Genomic DNA, 17,605 nt, shown 5'->3' with positions numbered 1-17,605 from the left:
AATTAGTTCATTAGTTAAATAACATATTTTGAAACACTCATACGGTTTGGTGACACATACAGAAGATAAAAGGAGTTCCTTAATATTGTGGTAGGTACTACTTCGACTTATTATAATATGTATTTATAATGCCTTTGTTCCCAAAAATTTTTAAAACATTTTCACTCGCTACTTATACAACAACCATCGTCTTTTCCTAATTCATATTCAAAAACATGACTGTTATTATCCACAATATTTTCTACCTAAGTAATGCATTCGCTCGTTCGAGTGGTAAAGTGTGCTCAATTCCGGATCAACTACAATACTGAAATGAGAGACAATTTCAACAAAGACAAAATGATCAGTTAACCCGGGGGTTCCCAATCTTTTTCAGCCCGCGGCGCACTTACAAGCTTAGTATTTTGTCAAGGCGCCCTACTTAAGTAAGCTATTTGGAATAGATAATGTGACAATATCCATATCGTAGTCATACAGGAGAAAGTGACCAAGTGCATTGTTTAACAAAAACGTGATCATTGACTATTTGCTATCTTACTAGCTTAATATTGCCCTGAAAAAATCCCAAAGGATTTTAAACTTGGAAGTATAATATACCGGCTTAGTAAAAATGACTAGCTGCATTGATGTTTATTTTCTTGCCAAGCAAAAGTGCCTTAAATGGCCCTCCTGAACATTTTACGCTTTGGTAGTTGGTCAATTTCTCCTATACGACTACGATATGTATATATATATATATATATATATATATATATATATATATATATATATATATATATATATATATATATAAGAAATATATATATCGAAAGAAATAGGTACCTACAATAATAGTAGTTGGGTAGAAAGGTGCTAGCTCTCAAAATAGAAATTGTTGATTTATAGGTACCCGAGAATATTTGTGGTTTCGGATAATGATAGATGATCGACTCGCGGCGCCCCTCTAGACTTTCTACGGCGCACCAGGGCGCCCACTTTGGTAACCCCTGAGTTTACAAGAACCTATTTGATTCAAACTTATCTTGATTTCTATAATTCTATACAGAAATTTCCGATTTAACTACATAATGTAGATAACTTGAACATTCCTTTAAACATTGATTCCTAACAACTTTTGGATAAGTGATATCATAAACCAAGCTAGGACACAAAATGCCGAACCCTCTTCTAGTGGAACGGAAGACATTTTGAAGAACTTTTCGAGTGTGTCCAAATACTTGTTCACAAATCTGGATTATCTCCAATTATAAGAGTTATTTTTCATATTATTTTTTGACATCTTATCAAAGATGAAGAAGAATATGAAAGTCTTTGAAGAATTTGAGTAGCATGGTTGTCAACAATGGGTAGAATTGGTGAATGTTACACGCGTGTAAAGTGATCACTCAAACCAGCCTATGACAGTCGTCAGCCCCGTAAATGCCCAGACTTCCATACTCTTCTTCATCTTTGATGAGATGTAAAAAAAAATATAAAATAAAATAAATTAAAGTATTTACAACATTTTGAGTGTTTCCAAATACTTGTTCACAAAATTTGTTCAAATACTGGCGTTTCTCATGTGTGCGATTGTAATCCAGGATTCGGACCTCACATACAAATATAAGAGTTTCCGCTTAGTAAAAAGCTTCTTTACATCTCACCAATAGATGTCTCTAGTGAAGTTCTAGTGATTCAAGAACAAGGTTTCTAAATTGGTTGATATATATATATATAGAACTTCGAAGAATTTGAGCTGTGTGGTTGTCAATAATGGGTAGAATTGGTGAATGTTACACGCGTGTAAAGTGATCACTTAAACCAGCCTATGACGGTCGTCAGCCCCGTAAATGCCCAGACTTCCATATTCTTCTTCATCTTTGATAAGATGTCAAAAAAGAAAAGAAAAGTACCACATTACTTAAAAGTGTCGTTAATGAATTAAACAAATGGATTTACCTGGTTTAATTACAAATATTTTCCATCCTATATTTTTCATGGCAGCTTAAATCTTTGATGAGATAAAAATAATAAAAAATAACGTAAATTAAAGTAAGGTATGTTTGCGCAGTTCACGTGTTGCACGGCGGGCAGCCGGTGCGCTGCGACTGGTCGCGCACGTAGTCCTGCACGCAGAAGCGCTGCTGCGCGTCGGGCGGCGCGGGCGCGCCGGGCTGCTGCGCGTTGCGCGCGCGCAGCTCGCGCGCGATGGCCGTGAAGGCCAGCTCCACGTTGGCGCCCGTCTTGGCGCTGGTCTCCGTGAAGGCCACGCGGTACTCGCGCGCCAGCCGCTCGCCGTCCTCGCGGCGCACCTCGCGCTCGGACCCGCTGTCGGCCTTGTTGCCTGCGGAGTAAAGGCCAAATCGTAATTAGAACTTACTTAATTAGAATTTGTTCGGGATTTTTTTATTTTATTTTTTATTTATTTCATAGATACATAGATACATTCATAGATACATATTTATTTCAAAGATACGTAGATACATTTATAGATACATATTTATTTCATAGATACATTTACTATATGTATTACGGCTCTTTAGGCATGGTCTGTGTTCAGCCGAAATACTAACATGTTAATACATTTTTTTAAATTATTATTTGTTTTTTTTTTTTTTTTAATTATTAGATTATATCGCTCACTCCTTTCGAGAACGTCATAAATCAAAAAACTTGAGTTTTCAAGAGAACGTTTTTAAAGTTTAAAAATATAATACAATTTATTAAAAATCAATATCAAGCCACCTATAAAACTTTTTAGAGTGTAACAGATTTTTTCAGGTAAAACCTAAAGGTTTTTTTCTCTATTTGAAAAATATTTAATTCATTTAAAAAAATAATTAAACGATACCTTTTTAGCAAAATGCAAAAACAACACATTCTGCCCTGTAGCGGGTAAATATTAAGTTAAAAACATGCCGCTTTTGCTGGGATATAGTACATTTTCTGGGCATTCCGAAAACATGCACAACTGAAAATTGTCGATTTTGATTTATGACGTTCTTGAAAGGAGTGAGTGATATATGTATGTACATTACATACAAGAGATACAATAATAATTTACAGTATAAAGGTTTTACAATAAAATAATTACACCTGGAGTTTCATTAAATCACTTTCACAATTATTCATTCAAACCCTTATCCGCACCCCAATGGTGCATAGGGCACTGCATCATATAAATGCAGTGTTATCTTGATCATTAACACATGAAGGAAAGGTGATCAGCCCTGCGCTTCAGGTACCAGTCCAGGGTAATATTGAATAAATGTTAAAGTGAAAAAATCACTTTTATATATTTGACCCTCCCTAGGAATCAAACCCAGGACCTCCAGTGCGGTAGCCGAGCGTGCTGACCATTACACTACGGAGGCGAACATAATTAGAACTTATTTATTTTATTTTATTTATTTGGGAATTATACAGCTTGTACATAAACAAAATATAAAAAAATAGTTCGATTGACAATGATAAAAGCCAATGGATAAAAAGCCAATATCACGATGTGTGATTATTGGCTAATAAATTAATATGAAAAATCATATTACTATCGGTAGCATTATTTTTGAAATATGTAGAGAAATAAGGGAAATACTTATAATCTTAAGGTTTAAATTTCAGATATTTTTCATTATGGTCGTCATAATCGACCAACTACGCAAATAATGGGTAAAATTAATAAGATTTTTGAAGAAAGTGGAAGCGTTACTGATGTTGTAAGATATTTTATTTTATTTCTTTGGGAATTATACACCTTGTACATAAACACAATATAAAAAAAGAGTTCGATTGACAATGATAAAAGCCAATGGATAAATATCACGATGTGTGATTATTGGCTAATAAATTAATATGAAAAATCACATGACTATCGGTAGCATTCTTATTGAATGTGTAGAGAAATAAAGGATATATGATATTAAGCTTTAAACATTAGATATTTTTGATTATGGTCGTCATAATCGACCAACTACGCAAATAATCGGTTAAATTATTAAGATTTTTGAAGACAGTGGAAGCATTACTGATGTCGTAAGGTTGTCGTAATGTCGTTACTGATGTTTGGTGTGCTCTATGGTCGAAAGGTGTCATTGGCCCGTATTTTTTCGAAAATGCCGATAGGCAGACGGTCACAGTCAATTCGGAGCGATATGGTCGAATGATAACCGATTTTTTTGCCCGGTGGTTGAAGATCATGACTTGGACAATATGTGGTTTTAACAAAACGGGACAACAAGCTATACAACACGACCAATTATGGCTTTATTGCGTGAAAAGTTTCCTGGTCGCGTAATTTCACGTTTTGGCGACGTCAACTGGCCACCAGGATCATGCGATTTGACTCCATTTTTTCTGTGAGGACGCAAAGGACCATGTTTATTCGAATAATTTCCGAGCTCTAGACGCATCTAAAACCAACATTACTCAAGTTATGGCCGAGAAACCCCCGAAATGTGCGAAAAAGTGGTTAAAAATGACCTCAAAAGAATCGCATGCATCGAATCTTCCCGAGGTGCCATTTGAATGATATTGTTTTTCACACTAAATGACAAAGTCCAAACTTTATAATGAAATAAAATTTTCATAAAAAAATTATCGCTGTTTGTGTTTTATTTAGCTTTTCTTTTGAAAGCGAAAAATGAATGACCCTGTACATCCATAACTATTTATAATTTATCATAAATATTATATTTATTACGAATCCTATAACATAATATTTGAATTTGTATTATAATTCAACCGACATCGTTCCCTTTTATACAAAGTAAAAGCTTATATGGTGCAACAAGTGAAATATGAAACCGGAACATCCTTCGAAAGCTTTTGAGTAAAGCAATACGTCAAAATGTTTGCTTGGCATTGGATTCTAAAGCTGCTTTGATTAGTTTCCTTTGCTGCGACGACTAAATCTCATGTCGAATATTATGACTTTGAGATTGAGATTATGAATGAGAAGATTCAATACAAAAACGGACGAGGCTTTCATAAATCCAAAAATGATAACGTGCAATATAAAGTCTTATTTTAATAGAGTCCCAAAAGTAGAAACTACTTTCAATAAAACTGTTTAAGGGTGAAGACTACTTAAATCTGCATAAAAGTTCTTCATGGAGATATAAACATAACTTTACAATGCCAAAATGCAATACCAAACAATTCCAACAGAATTTTAAATATTTGGGAACTAAGTACGTCAACAACCTTCCTACAGACGTAAAAAATTGAAGGCATTAAAATGCTAAAAAAAAATTATGCATGTGATTCTTAGAAAGTAAAAATACAAAAAAAATAACAACATAAATAATAAATGTAAATCCTCTCCAAGCACGCAAACTCAGTCTCTTTATTGCAGAGAACTACGTAATTAATTTTAAGATTGTAAGTAGAAATGTCTAGAAAATGAATTTAAATTACGACGAAAACATTTGTAACCATATTCAATAATAAAAAATTAAAATAGAATAAATATTTAACCTCACGTTTCATTAATTTCCCTTGGTCTAGTATTTACTCATATATATCTTTAATATGTAAGTTGATCATATTCGACTCCATCAACAAACACGCTAAACAAAAGTATGGTAAATAGTTTATTTCAAAAGAAATTTAAATTATTCGCAATTTATTCTGATGTTAAATCGAACTTTGAATAAAATTAAAGGCAGTGCTTCGTTTTTATTTGTTAAATAAATAGTTCAATGATAAATTACCTATATTCAATCATTCAACTCCATTCATATACAATCTGGCGTCTAGCACTATTTGAGTTCACGATTATGTTTTGACTCGCTTCACAAAAAAAACGTCATACTCCAGTTTTAAAAAAGATATACTCGTATACATATTTCACTTTTTTTTAATAACTGTAGCTTCTGTGTAAGAAAATAAATTCTTTTGTTTGTGCTATTAATACCCTATTATTCTAATATTTACAGATTTTTTTTTACTATCTTACTGAATATTGTTTCTAAATGTGTTGAAAGTGCTTTTGATGGCTATGCGACCCAAACGGATCTGGAACAAATAAGTCATATGCGACAAATTTGACCAGCAATTTGATACTACTCTCAAAGGAAAGTCAATCTTCGACATAACTTTTATTATTTTGTTAAAAAATAAAGAATGTATTTAATAATTGTTCGGGTGTGGTCCCGTGGTTAGTGTCGCCGACTCTTCTACTTAAAAAAATATATTTTAAGATTTTCACTCACGATTTTTAGTACTACACTCGAATTTTGTGTACGAGTATTAGCATTTATTTATCATAAACGTAAAAGCTCTTTTGCAACAGAATGTGACAAATGAGAGCGTTTACCTCGATTTTTATACCTTTTATGTAAATAAATATTTTGCATATAAATAAGGTTTATTATATAAATTCAAATAAATGTAACTACGAGTCTGTACGTATATACAGAGGGGTGGGCTGCCAATATTTTAACAATGTATTTGTGGTGAAGGTAAAGATGGGGAGGGTGGTTTGGTGGCGTTCTTTTTTACTTCACATTTGAGATATAATATTACGAATCCTACTAAAAAAGCTGTATTTGTGAAAGTAAAATATGAAAAGACATTTATTTTAGAAAAAATCTGTTCTCTGAAATAAATATCTGTTCTCTGAGGCTCAGTCACTAATCAAAAAAAATAAAAGTGTAAATAACTATATAGTTGTTTCATTAATTTATCCGGCAGTCACTTTGTGGTAAAATCTATCCATTTTTAATTTAGGCTATACTTAATAAATACCACTTGTTTTAAAAATCTATTGTGACACGTGTTTCGATGCATTCCGCATCATTTTCAACGTCTCAAGGATACAACTCCAAAATTTAGACTTAGCTTCACATACGGTGTGAAACACTGAAATTTAAAATATAAAGTTGTTATTTTATTACATATAAAAATTCACTAAACGAGGTCCCGGGTCCATTACCGACACTCTGACTGGCTAAATAAATAATAATAACGAAAACCCGTATTGTTTTACAACCAAATTTGTCTAAAATCCATTAAAAAAAGGGAAGAAGAATATAAAACTCACCAAGCAGCATGATGACGACATCCTCCTGGGCGTACTCTCTTATCTCTCCCAACCAGGCTCTTATGTTGTCGAAACTGGTTTTGTTCGTGACGTCATACAGCAGGAGAAGGGCTAAAATACAAGTAATTTACAATCACAATTAAGTATACATATTTCATTGTGTGTAGGCTTGTGGTCCCGTGGTTAGTGTCGTGTTTAAACTCTTAAATCAGAGTTTCTCGGTTCGAACCCACTCTACCACAGTTTGATACCTATTTCTAGTAATGAGCCGCTTAGGCTCACAGAAATTGAAGTATTTTTGTAAATAATGACAACACAAATATTTCCCTTTTTTAAAAAAAAAACGTTTTGTTAAGAAAATTGTGATTTCCGGACCTTTGGATCGATATTGCCGTGATAAGGTGATTTGATGAAAAATGTTGGCAAATCTCAAGTTATGGTTTTTGAAAAAGACGAATGATCTGGGTGTAAAATATAAGTAAATGAGGGAATTATAGAACAGATGGATGGTTTCGTATTTTTGGGAAGTATAATTTCTAGAGATGGATAAAGATGTAGGAAGAAGAGTGAATGCTGGGAGCAGAGCGAATGGTACACTGAAATCAGTTGTAGCAAACAAAAGCTCAACAGCGAAATCTAAACTGGCAGCACACATTGGTGCTCTGGTACTAACCCTAATGTATGCATCCTAATGAAAGCATGGAATTGGCAAAAGAACGATAAAAATAGATTGAATGTAGCCGAAATGTAATCCCATGGATGGTTTGAACCTTGGAACGAATGAGGAAAGACAAATTTAAAGGTAAAACAAATTTATAAGGCAAATTGTAGTTGGGAAAAGGATCAGAGGAAGACCGAGAAAAACTATCATGAACAAGTTTTTCAAATTTTCAAATACTTGAAAGCGGTCAGGTCAGTCAAAATAATCAGTGGGTATGTATGAAAAGGTGCATAAATGTGAAAGAGGCAAAGAATACTTGCAAAAACAGAGTTATTATAATTAAATATTCAAGATTATCTCAAATAAAAAATATTACAATATGGCAGCTTATTTATTTTATTTAGACTATTAAAAGTTGTATTTTTAATAAATTAAGGTAATTTCAGCCTTATATTTAGAATGACTGTTCTTACGTTATTCGTATTATAGGAGGAAAGAAAAGTCGAAGTACTGTTTTATTTTTAATTTAATTTAATTTATATTTAATTTTAACATTAAGAGATCAAATTACAAAGGTAGATTAAATAAGTAAAATTTAAGTACATTTAGTTGATGAAGCTTGAAGTCATTATTCCAGAAAATTACTTGTTAAAACTCAAAGCTTCTCAAACTAGTTAGCGATTTTATTCACTTCAATAATTTTAAGTGTTTAGTATCCAAATCTCTCGAGCGATTTTCGTTAATATAAAGTACCGAGATTCATTACGACTTTTTGCCAACTTTAATCAACACAATTTATGTAACATGACAAGCATCGAATTGAAATGAAATTGTATTATATTTTGGTGGATAAGTTTTTTTTTTTTTTTTATTAAAAAAAACTAATTCAATGTAATAAAAAATCTTTAAAATTTCGTAAATTCGATTTATTATTTAAATTTATTGTGTCGGCATTAACTTTGTGGTAAAACATGTTACAATGATTAAAGAAAACACTTCGTTTTTTACCACTTTGCTTTCCATTTTTCCTTTGTTTTCAAACTCCGTCCCTTGACTAACCCCTTCCCCTTACTTTCCCCTCTCCTTATTTATAGAACAATTTTATATTTTATATTTTAGTTATTATACAGACCTGAATGATGGAAGTTTAACTTCTGAAACATGTAGTCTATAATAAAACTCAAGTGGTAAAAAACGAAGTGTTTTCTTTAATCATTATCATTTAAATATTACCGTTTTTAAAAAAACTAAAATTATCATAACAAAATAATTTATCTACTTGTTATACGAATTTCAGAAAGCCGTAGAGGAAGTTTCAAATTTAAGTAAAATTAATTTAATTTGAAATTCCAATTATTTAAATTTCATCATACCAAAAACCCCTCATATCAATTTCGCTACACATATTATAAACATTCCAATATATCAAAATCTTTTGAACAATTTTATATTTTATATTTTAGTTATTATACAGACCTGAATGATGGAAGTTTAACTTCTGAAACATGTAGTCTATAATAAAACTCAAGTGGTAAAAAACGAAGTGTTTTCTGTAATCATTATTATTTAAATATTACCGTTTTTAAAAAAACTAAAATTATCATAACAAAATAATTTATCTACTTGTTATACGAATTTCAGAAAGCCGTAGAGGAAGTTTCAAATTTAAGTAAAATTAATTTAATTTGAAATTCCAATTATTCAAATTTCATCATACCAAAAACCCCTCATATCAATTTCGCTACACATATTATAAACATTCCAATATATCAAAATCTTTTGAACAATTTTATATTTTATATTTTAGTTATTATACAGACCTGAATGATGGAAGTTTAACTTCTGAAACATGTAGTCTATAATAAAACTCAAGTGGTAAAAAACGAAGTGTTTTCTTTAATCATTATTATTTAAATATTACCGTTTTTAAAAAAACTAAAATTATCATAACAAAATAATTTATCTACTTGTTATACGAATTTCAGAAAGCCGTAGAGGAAGTTTCAAATTTAAGTAAAATTAATTTAATTTGAAATTCCAATTATTTAAATTTCATCATACCAAAAACCCCTCATATCAATTTCGCTACACATATTATAAACATTCCAATATATCAAAATCCAAATAAAGTTCTGGGTACAAATATTTTGGAATAACCCGCAGAGCTTCCGTTTTAGAGGCTTGTCTAGTTGGATTGTAAGGATAGAGAAGGTAGATGTACGAACATATCCAATATACAAACAAACTGAGCTATTTTACTGCACTCAAATATGTTATAAAAAGAATATCTCAAAAGTTTGAATGTGTCTAAATATTTGTTAATAAATCGAGGTTTTCTTCACTTGGGAGTTATTTCTAGATATAAATTAAGAAAAATATGCAAGCCTGGGTATTTATAGGGGTTATGACCTGCTAAAGGCTTGTTAAATTAGCCTTTGAGAGGTCATAAGCCCTGTAAATACTCACACTTCAATGTTCTTCTTCATATTTGTTGAGATGTCAAAAAAATATTATAAGTATTGTTTTTTGTAATAACACTTATATTTAAACCGGGTTCACAGTCAGTCACGTTTATTTTTTGTTCCGTAAAATCGATACTTTTATTGTATTTATGTAAAATAACATTCTATACCCGAAGGATCTCAATAGCCGAAATAAAACACGTATAATACTTACCATGAGCGTCTCTGTAGTAGGCATGTGTGACACTACGAAATCTCTCCTGACCCGCTGTGTCCCATATTTGTAATTTCACTTTCGCTCCGTCCACAGATACCACCCTGTTCTGTTAACAAGAGAAACAAAGAAAGTATATTAAAATGCATTGTTTATTTCAAAACATTGAGATTAAATGAAAACAATAGAATATAGTGTTGTAGAGTCTCGATTATAATATGATAATGTGATTCTAATACTCTATTATGATATGATAATATGGTAATCCAGATAATATGGTTCTATAAATACCTTCCACTGGATGTCCGGATGGGTAAGGTTAATTAATTACAGAATATATAGATAAGGTTAAGCACAAATATGCTTGAAAATGTGCTCAAATGATCTCAATTGTCATATGAAATAAAGAAATCATAAATAAATATTTTTAATTGATTTATCAATCACAATGTTACGAATTTTGTTAATTTATTGTTTAAAGATATAAATAATCCACTTAAGTTATAAATTTATGACAAAGTAAAAAACAGTCTCATGATAATTTATTTAAATATACATTTATTAAATTTTTATCAACTTCTACGAAGCATCAATCATTTTTAAACGAAAGAACATGTTACTCTGAGCTTCCCAAGGTTTACGATCTGGTGTTTGGCTGCCTTGTGTGAACACTTCATATACTTGTGTGTAAAGTGATCACTTAAGCCAGCCAAATGCCAGGTAGTAAGCCCAGGGAAGCTAAGACTTCCATCTTCTTTCAAATAAAAACTATAGATGTCTCGTCTTCAATACATTTAATAATATGTATATATTGGTATATCATCCGTAGGGTTAATAATCCAGTGTCTTTGAATTTATTAGATGTTGAATTTATTTTTATTTTTAAACAACAACAAAAACGGATTAAATGTACTGCTCTGTACTGTACGATATCAGCGAAAAATCTTTATTTTAAAATGCTGGAATTAACCGTTTTTGGGTCTACTCATTAAGGAAATAAGCGAAAATTAAATTGATATCGTATATCACGAACAAAATTAATTAACCCGTAAAGAGAAGACAAGGGAAATCAAACATCATCCTCATACAAACATATTGTATTATTTTAATGTATGGAAAAATAACTTTTTATGAATTTATGTTTTTCTCAATGTTTTATTAGACATATAAAAATATTTTTGTTTTGATAAAATCTGTTGTATGTTTTGTGAACGATCTTATTTTAGTAATAATTACTTGATATTTGTGGTATTATGTACATTAAGCTTAGAAAATCAAACAACATTGGAAGCAAACAACAAGCGAACTCGTGCTCTTATAACATAAACAAGCAAAATAAATATTAATACAATACAAAGTAAACAAGTATAATTTATAAGGTTATATTAATTATTAATTATGATGAATCAATCAATTCTTTATCTTTAATTTTTTCACATGCACACCTAACAATATATTAGAGTCTAACACACATATATTGGTACATATATATATATATATATATATATATATATATATATATATATATATATATATATATATATATATATAGTTTAGTCTCGCGGACTCAGATTTTCTTGGTTCGAACCCACTTTGAAACAATTTGATACCTATTTCTTGAAATTGATTTATTTTGGTAAAAAATAAAAATACAAATATTTCTCTTTTTACTATTAGAAAAGAACTGTGGTGAAAAAACACTTGTATTTATTTTGACCCCTTAGAAATCGAACCCGTCCAATGTGATGTGCTAACCACTTTACTATGGAGGCGGACGTTATAAAAAAATAACTATTAAAATGAATAACTTGGTCTTTAAGAGACAACTTTATATTGAAGAGAAATAATTTTTATGTAATATTCAGATTCAGAGACCCAAAATCTCTGTGAATGTGACGTGCTTATTAGTGAAATGGCGAAAGGATTTATTTGCGTAAATCTTCCCCCGTGTTATTTTACTCCCCTTTCGAGGGTGAAGTTGGAGTTAGCCCTGTTGACTTTTGTGCTTGCTTTATGTGCATACATTTTTAGATCATGGAATTATTAAACAGATTTTCTAGAAAAATACATAATTCTTATCATGTTACTTGCAGACTGAATTGAATAAATACAGCGTTATCTTATAAGCAAACACTTAATTATTTTAAAGAGTTATATTTGTGTTTTTATCACACACACAAATAATTGCATATTTTCCTGACATTGAGCATCTCATTGCTAAAAATAGGCATCAAGTTATGGTGAAGTGGGTTCAAAATCAGAAACTTGAGACACCCTATGTGATACGGTTTAAGCGCTAATTTACTGCAAAATATCCACCCCTTTTCCCAAATTATCATTAGCTTGAACTAGGTTAAGATAATATTGTTTTAGTAAATCTATTTAAATTAATTAATGGCATATTCTGTAAATCCTTTGACTTTTTTTGTATCGCTCCAAAGAGAGCGATTTCTTTCAATCACGTGTATATTTAATTTAATTTTTATGTACAAAGAAAACGATCTTCACTCAATAGGCGTTCACATTTTTGTCAGGGTCAATGTATATGTACGTGTATACAATTTATACATGTCAATTTAGTGATTTGTTCATTTATAGGTTTATACAACAATATACAAATAGCAATTAAACAAAACAGCGCAGAAAGCCATCCACTACATAGTAAAATTGACTAAACTACGGGTTGACATGCACATAATACCAAACATTTGCTGTTTTCAGAACATTATTAAGAAAAAGGTTCTGTCTCGGGGAGAAATGTAATCAAAATAGAGCGGAAATGGAAGGAAAGTGCGTAATGAGGAAAGGAAACAAGGTCTCTGGCGATGTGTTTCCGTCTAACCCGGAAGTCAATCCCGACTGTGGAGATGTAGTTCCCTCCGAGAAACATCCCGTCTCGAAATCGAACTAAGAGACAGGTTTTTCCCACGCCGGAGTCGCCAAGCAGCATCACCTAAGAAATCGAAAAATTCTAAATTAATTAGCAAAAATAGTGTAGAATTTATGAACTAAAACTCCTAACCTTTCCGGGAGTACAATAATTGATGACCGACTTTCTGTGGGGAATGGGTACCTTTTACTTGAAAAACTTTTTTCACGTATTCTATGTTTTCATTTTATAATAATGAAGATAGAAATTATGTAAAAATAATAAAAATAAATAAAACTCATTATCTCTAGGTAATTTATGACAAAATTACAAACAAATATCCACAGATGTCATTCCTATACAAGTAACATCATACCAACAGACAGACGGACTTCGACGTTCATTAACGTCGATCTCTTTTGAGGAAAATTCGCACCGACGTTCATTTACGTCCATACTCCCGGAAAGGTAAGGAGCTCTCATATCTGTCTTATTTAGTTTAAATATTGGTATAATTAGCTGATTTTGACTAAATTTGGGTTCAAAATTGTAATTGGTAAGCAGATAACTCAAGAGAAACAGTGAATGCTAGCAGATTAGTTCGACAACTAAACCGGAGGAACAATTAAACACTGAACTCCTCATTTATACGGGAGACACGGTCCAAGCGATATCGTGTAAAAAAATCACACTAAAATAATACATAGTGTATTAAAATCAATTCACGATATCAAAAAAAAATATTTATTATTGCTTATTGTGCCTTTATTTTATTTTAAAAAAATGTTTAAATATAATAATAAATAATAATAAAACCCTTATCCGCACCCCAATGGTGCATAGGGGACTGCGTCATATAAACGCAGTGTTATCTTGATGGTTTATACATGAAGGAAAGGTGATCAGCCCTCCGCTTCAGGTACCCAGTCCAGGGTAATATTGAATAAATATGACAGTGAAAAATTCACTTATATTTATTTCACCCCCCTTCGGAATCGAACCCGGGACCTCCAGAACGGTAGCCGAGCGTGCTGACCATTACACTACGGAGGCGGACAATTAAAAACGGAGGCGGACGGTTAAAAAATGTTCAAATATATTATAATAAAATCGAAGGGGAGAAAAATTAATCCTTACCCTCTTTTGCATACCTCTCTGCGCATAATACCGAGTAGTAAGTTCATGCGAGGGATGTAGCTAAATCCAAATTACTGTTACCCATAGTAAAATAAATATATTCAATAACATCCTCAATTTTTGTACACCGTGTTATTTCTAAATGATCTTAAAAGAGAGTTCAGTGTATAAAGTAAATGATAATATCTTATTTTATTTTTATCATACTCAACTAATACGACATAACAAATCTTAATGCGATTTTTTTATTCGTTGTTACTTAAGTGTTTCTTGAACTAATAAAATATATATAACATCAAAGGTGAAACTCTTATAACACTATAATAGAATATGTTTTTATTTATTGTTTCGCCATTAACTTTGTGGTAAGACATGTTACCTACAATGATTAAAGAAAACACTTGTTTTTTACCACTTGAGTTTTATTGTAGACTACATGTTTCAGAAGTTAAACTTCCATCATTCAGGTCTGTATAGTTATTATACAGACCTGAATGATGGAAGTTTAACTTCTGAAACGTGTAGTCTATAACAAAACTCAAGTGGTAAAAAACAAGTGTTTTCTTTAATCATTGTAGAATATGTTTTATCGAGAAATCTATAAAAATCATCACGATGTTATAAAGGATTAAATATTGAGCACTTTGATCCCCACCAAGAAGAATATTGTGATAAAAATTATGGGATTTTATATGTTGATAAAATTTGGGTCTAGTAAGTTGATTATTTAATAAAAATAATATATACAACTTGGTGAACCCTAAAATTCAGTGTTTTATTTTAATATTTATATAAACGGTGTTTGATTTTAATATTTATTTAGTATTTATTTAAATGTTTATATAAGTTTTGGAGTTCCACAAATAAAATCAATAAATAAAAATGATGGGTACTTCAAAATAAAGTATTAACTTATCTATTGATTTGGCGTTTAATTTGTAGAACTCCATTTTAATTTATGTATTAATTTTAAATCAAACACAGATTTTTTGAGTCTACTAAGTTATATTTTATTAACGAAAACATATAAAAAATTATATTGTGACAATTGTTTCGCCTTGTTAGGGCATTATCAAACAATTGTCACAGTATAATTTTTTATGTGTTTTTGTTAATAAAATACAACTTAGTAGACTCAAAAAATCTCTGTTTGATTTAAAATTAATACATAAATTAAAGTATTAACTATGCACAAATGATTCGTCTTTCGTCGATGAGATGCCAATAATGAAAGTACATTCGACGATCTCAAATCCGTTTTGTCTAATTTACTTGGGTGGATCCGACACTGCCTAAAACTTTTTTTTGAAATACACGAAATTCTATTGAAACGCTAGGCGGCTCGCGAGTACGCCTTCACAAATTGCCGAGAAAGTTTTACAATTTTTTTCTTTGGACAAGATTCTCTTTGATATTATAATTACGAGAATTCAAAAGAATTTTAATCCACCGGCGAACTTTTGTATTTGAAATGTCACTTGAATACAAAGCCGTGTACTTTTTATTGAGTTATTGAATACGGATTTTTTTTTAATAAAAATAAACTGTTGGCAACGCCTGCCTAGTTACATACTTGCGCCTTAGGTACCAACTCATTAACAAATGTAGGTGTTTAGTAGCTTATTCTAACTAACTGACTAACCATCACGCCGCTTCCCCACAGGAGTAGGCAGAGAGAATAGAACGCCATACCACCCTGTCTTTGCAAACATTCTCCGCTTCTTCCACATGCATGCATCTCCTCACACATAGTATGAAATTGAAATATTTGTGTAAATAAGAAAAACACAAATATTTCACTTTAAAAAAAAAGTAGTATTGTCATCAACTACCATATTTTTATTATATTCCTAATCATTTCCATGAAATTATTATATTATTTACACTACCTGTACCCGACCACGTGCTGAGTTGGTCTGATTGAGTCGAAAAAAAGGGAAAAGAAAGCACACTTTTCTAATATGTTTTTACAATAATTGTGAAATGAAAATATTAAAAATCTAAGGAACAACGATGCAAACGAAAACGTATAAAATGTTTAATGACTGCAGGTGTCAATGTATTGCGTGAGTTGTTCTTAATTTCAACAGATGGCACTGCCATCGGGGTTAAATAAATATTTTTTCACCTGCATGTATAAAAAAACACGTACATATTCGAATGCAGAGTTATGTAAAAATTTCAAAGTAATTGGTGAGTATCTCAAGGAAATTTAAGATTTTGAAGAAATTAACATTCACATTTATATTTATAATATAAAGGATAGAACAACACCCGTAATATACAGAATGTTGTGTCGCAATTTCAAAACAATCGGAATAACTTGGGTTTATTAGATATTTTATACGAAAGGAACATATTTAAAATTTTATTTGCATTAATTATATGAAATTTCAATGACAGAACCTTATCTCGAAAACCTTTTGTTTTCTTTGAACGAACGGTGGGTTCCTCTTTATTTCGACGTCACTTTATCTCCGAAATCTATGATATTCTGATTCAAAGCTTGTGAAATGGAGATGATTGAAAATATAGACATCTCAGACAGGATTTATGTACACTCAACAAACGGCAGAAGAAACAAAAGATAAGAGATAAAAGGATATTGATGGAATTGATTTAGAAATACTTCAATCAGGTTGTGTAAAAACTGTATTGATACGGATAAACAAATTTTCCAAACCATTTTACGCGGGTTTCCATTTAATTTAATGGTATTCAATGAATGCTCACAGAAACACTTATAGGTACTGGTAATTTATTGAAATTATCAGAGGAACTAACACCGTTTGTATTGTTCATGTTATTATTCCGCTATTGGTAAGATGGTTTGTGTATTTCCAAACGCAATCCTCTTATATTATAGTTTGTACGTCATCTGTGAGATCCTCACAGATGACGTACGTAATCGTACATACCATATGTTCGCAATACGTACATATGTTATATATAAATCAAAATTACATTCAATATTTCTTAAAAAAATTAACACAACATGTATGATGTTTTTTTTACTATGACAGGTCCAATTTTCATTTTAACTGTAATGGCAGTGCCATCTGTTAAATTTAACAGCAAAACGCGTAATACTATATAAACATTTCTCACGGTGAGCAGCGCGCTTTTTACAATTGACGAAATATTGAACACTCATCGTGAAATTCAACATATTAGAAAATTGTGTTTTGTCTTCTTTTTCATTTCCAGTTTAGTTAACTAGACTGAGCCACAGCAACGCGTG

The 17,605-nt window shown here is 31.1% G+C and overlaps 1 protein-coding gene across 2 annotated transcripts in view; it reads right to left on the bottom strand.

The window, feature by feature from the left end:
• Positions 1-850: 850 nt before the first annotated feature.
• The window catches only part of Rab26 (RAS oncogene family member Rab26), a 266,939-nt gene continuing 250,184 nt past the window's right edge, over positions 851-17,605 (bottom strand). Inside the window, exons 2-5 of one of the 2 annotated variants that reach the window (XM_088256896.1) lie at positions 13,201-13,311; positions 10,359-10,467; positions 7,022-7,132; positions 851-2,323 (exon numbers count right to left, since the gene is read on the bottom strand). In XM_088256896.1, the coding sequence (XP_088113022.1) occupies positions 2,052-2,323; positions 7,022-7,132; positions 10,359-10,467; positions 13,201-13,311 (603 nt within the window). In that variant the 3' untranslated portion in view covers positions 851-2,051. The remainder of the gene's footprint in view (positions 2,324-7,021; positions 7,133-10,358; positions 10,468-13,200; positions 13,312-17,605) is intronic. The other variant, XM_088256895.1, reaches the window with a different exon arrangement.

The sequence above is a fragment of the Brachycentrus maculatus genome, unplaced genomic scaffold (assembly GCF_059751285.1).
Source record: "Brachycentrus maculatus isolate JH-2025_06_01 unplaced genomic scaffold, ASM5975128v1 h1tg000069l, whole genome shotgun sequence".
In the NCBI taxonomy this organism is placed as follows: domain Eukaryota; kingdom Metazoa; phylum Arthropoda; class Insecta; order Trichoptera; family Brachycentridae; genus Brachycentrus; species Brachycentrus maculatus.
This window is presented reverse-complemented; position numbering and strand designations above follow the sequence as displayed.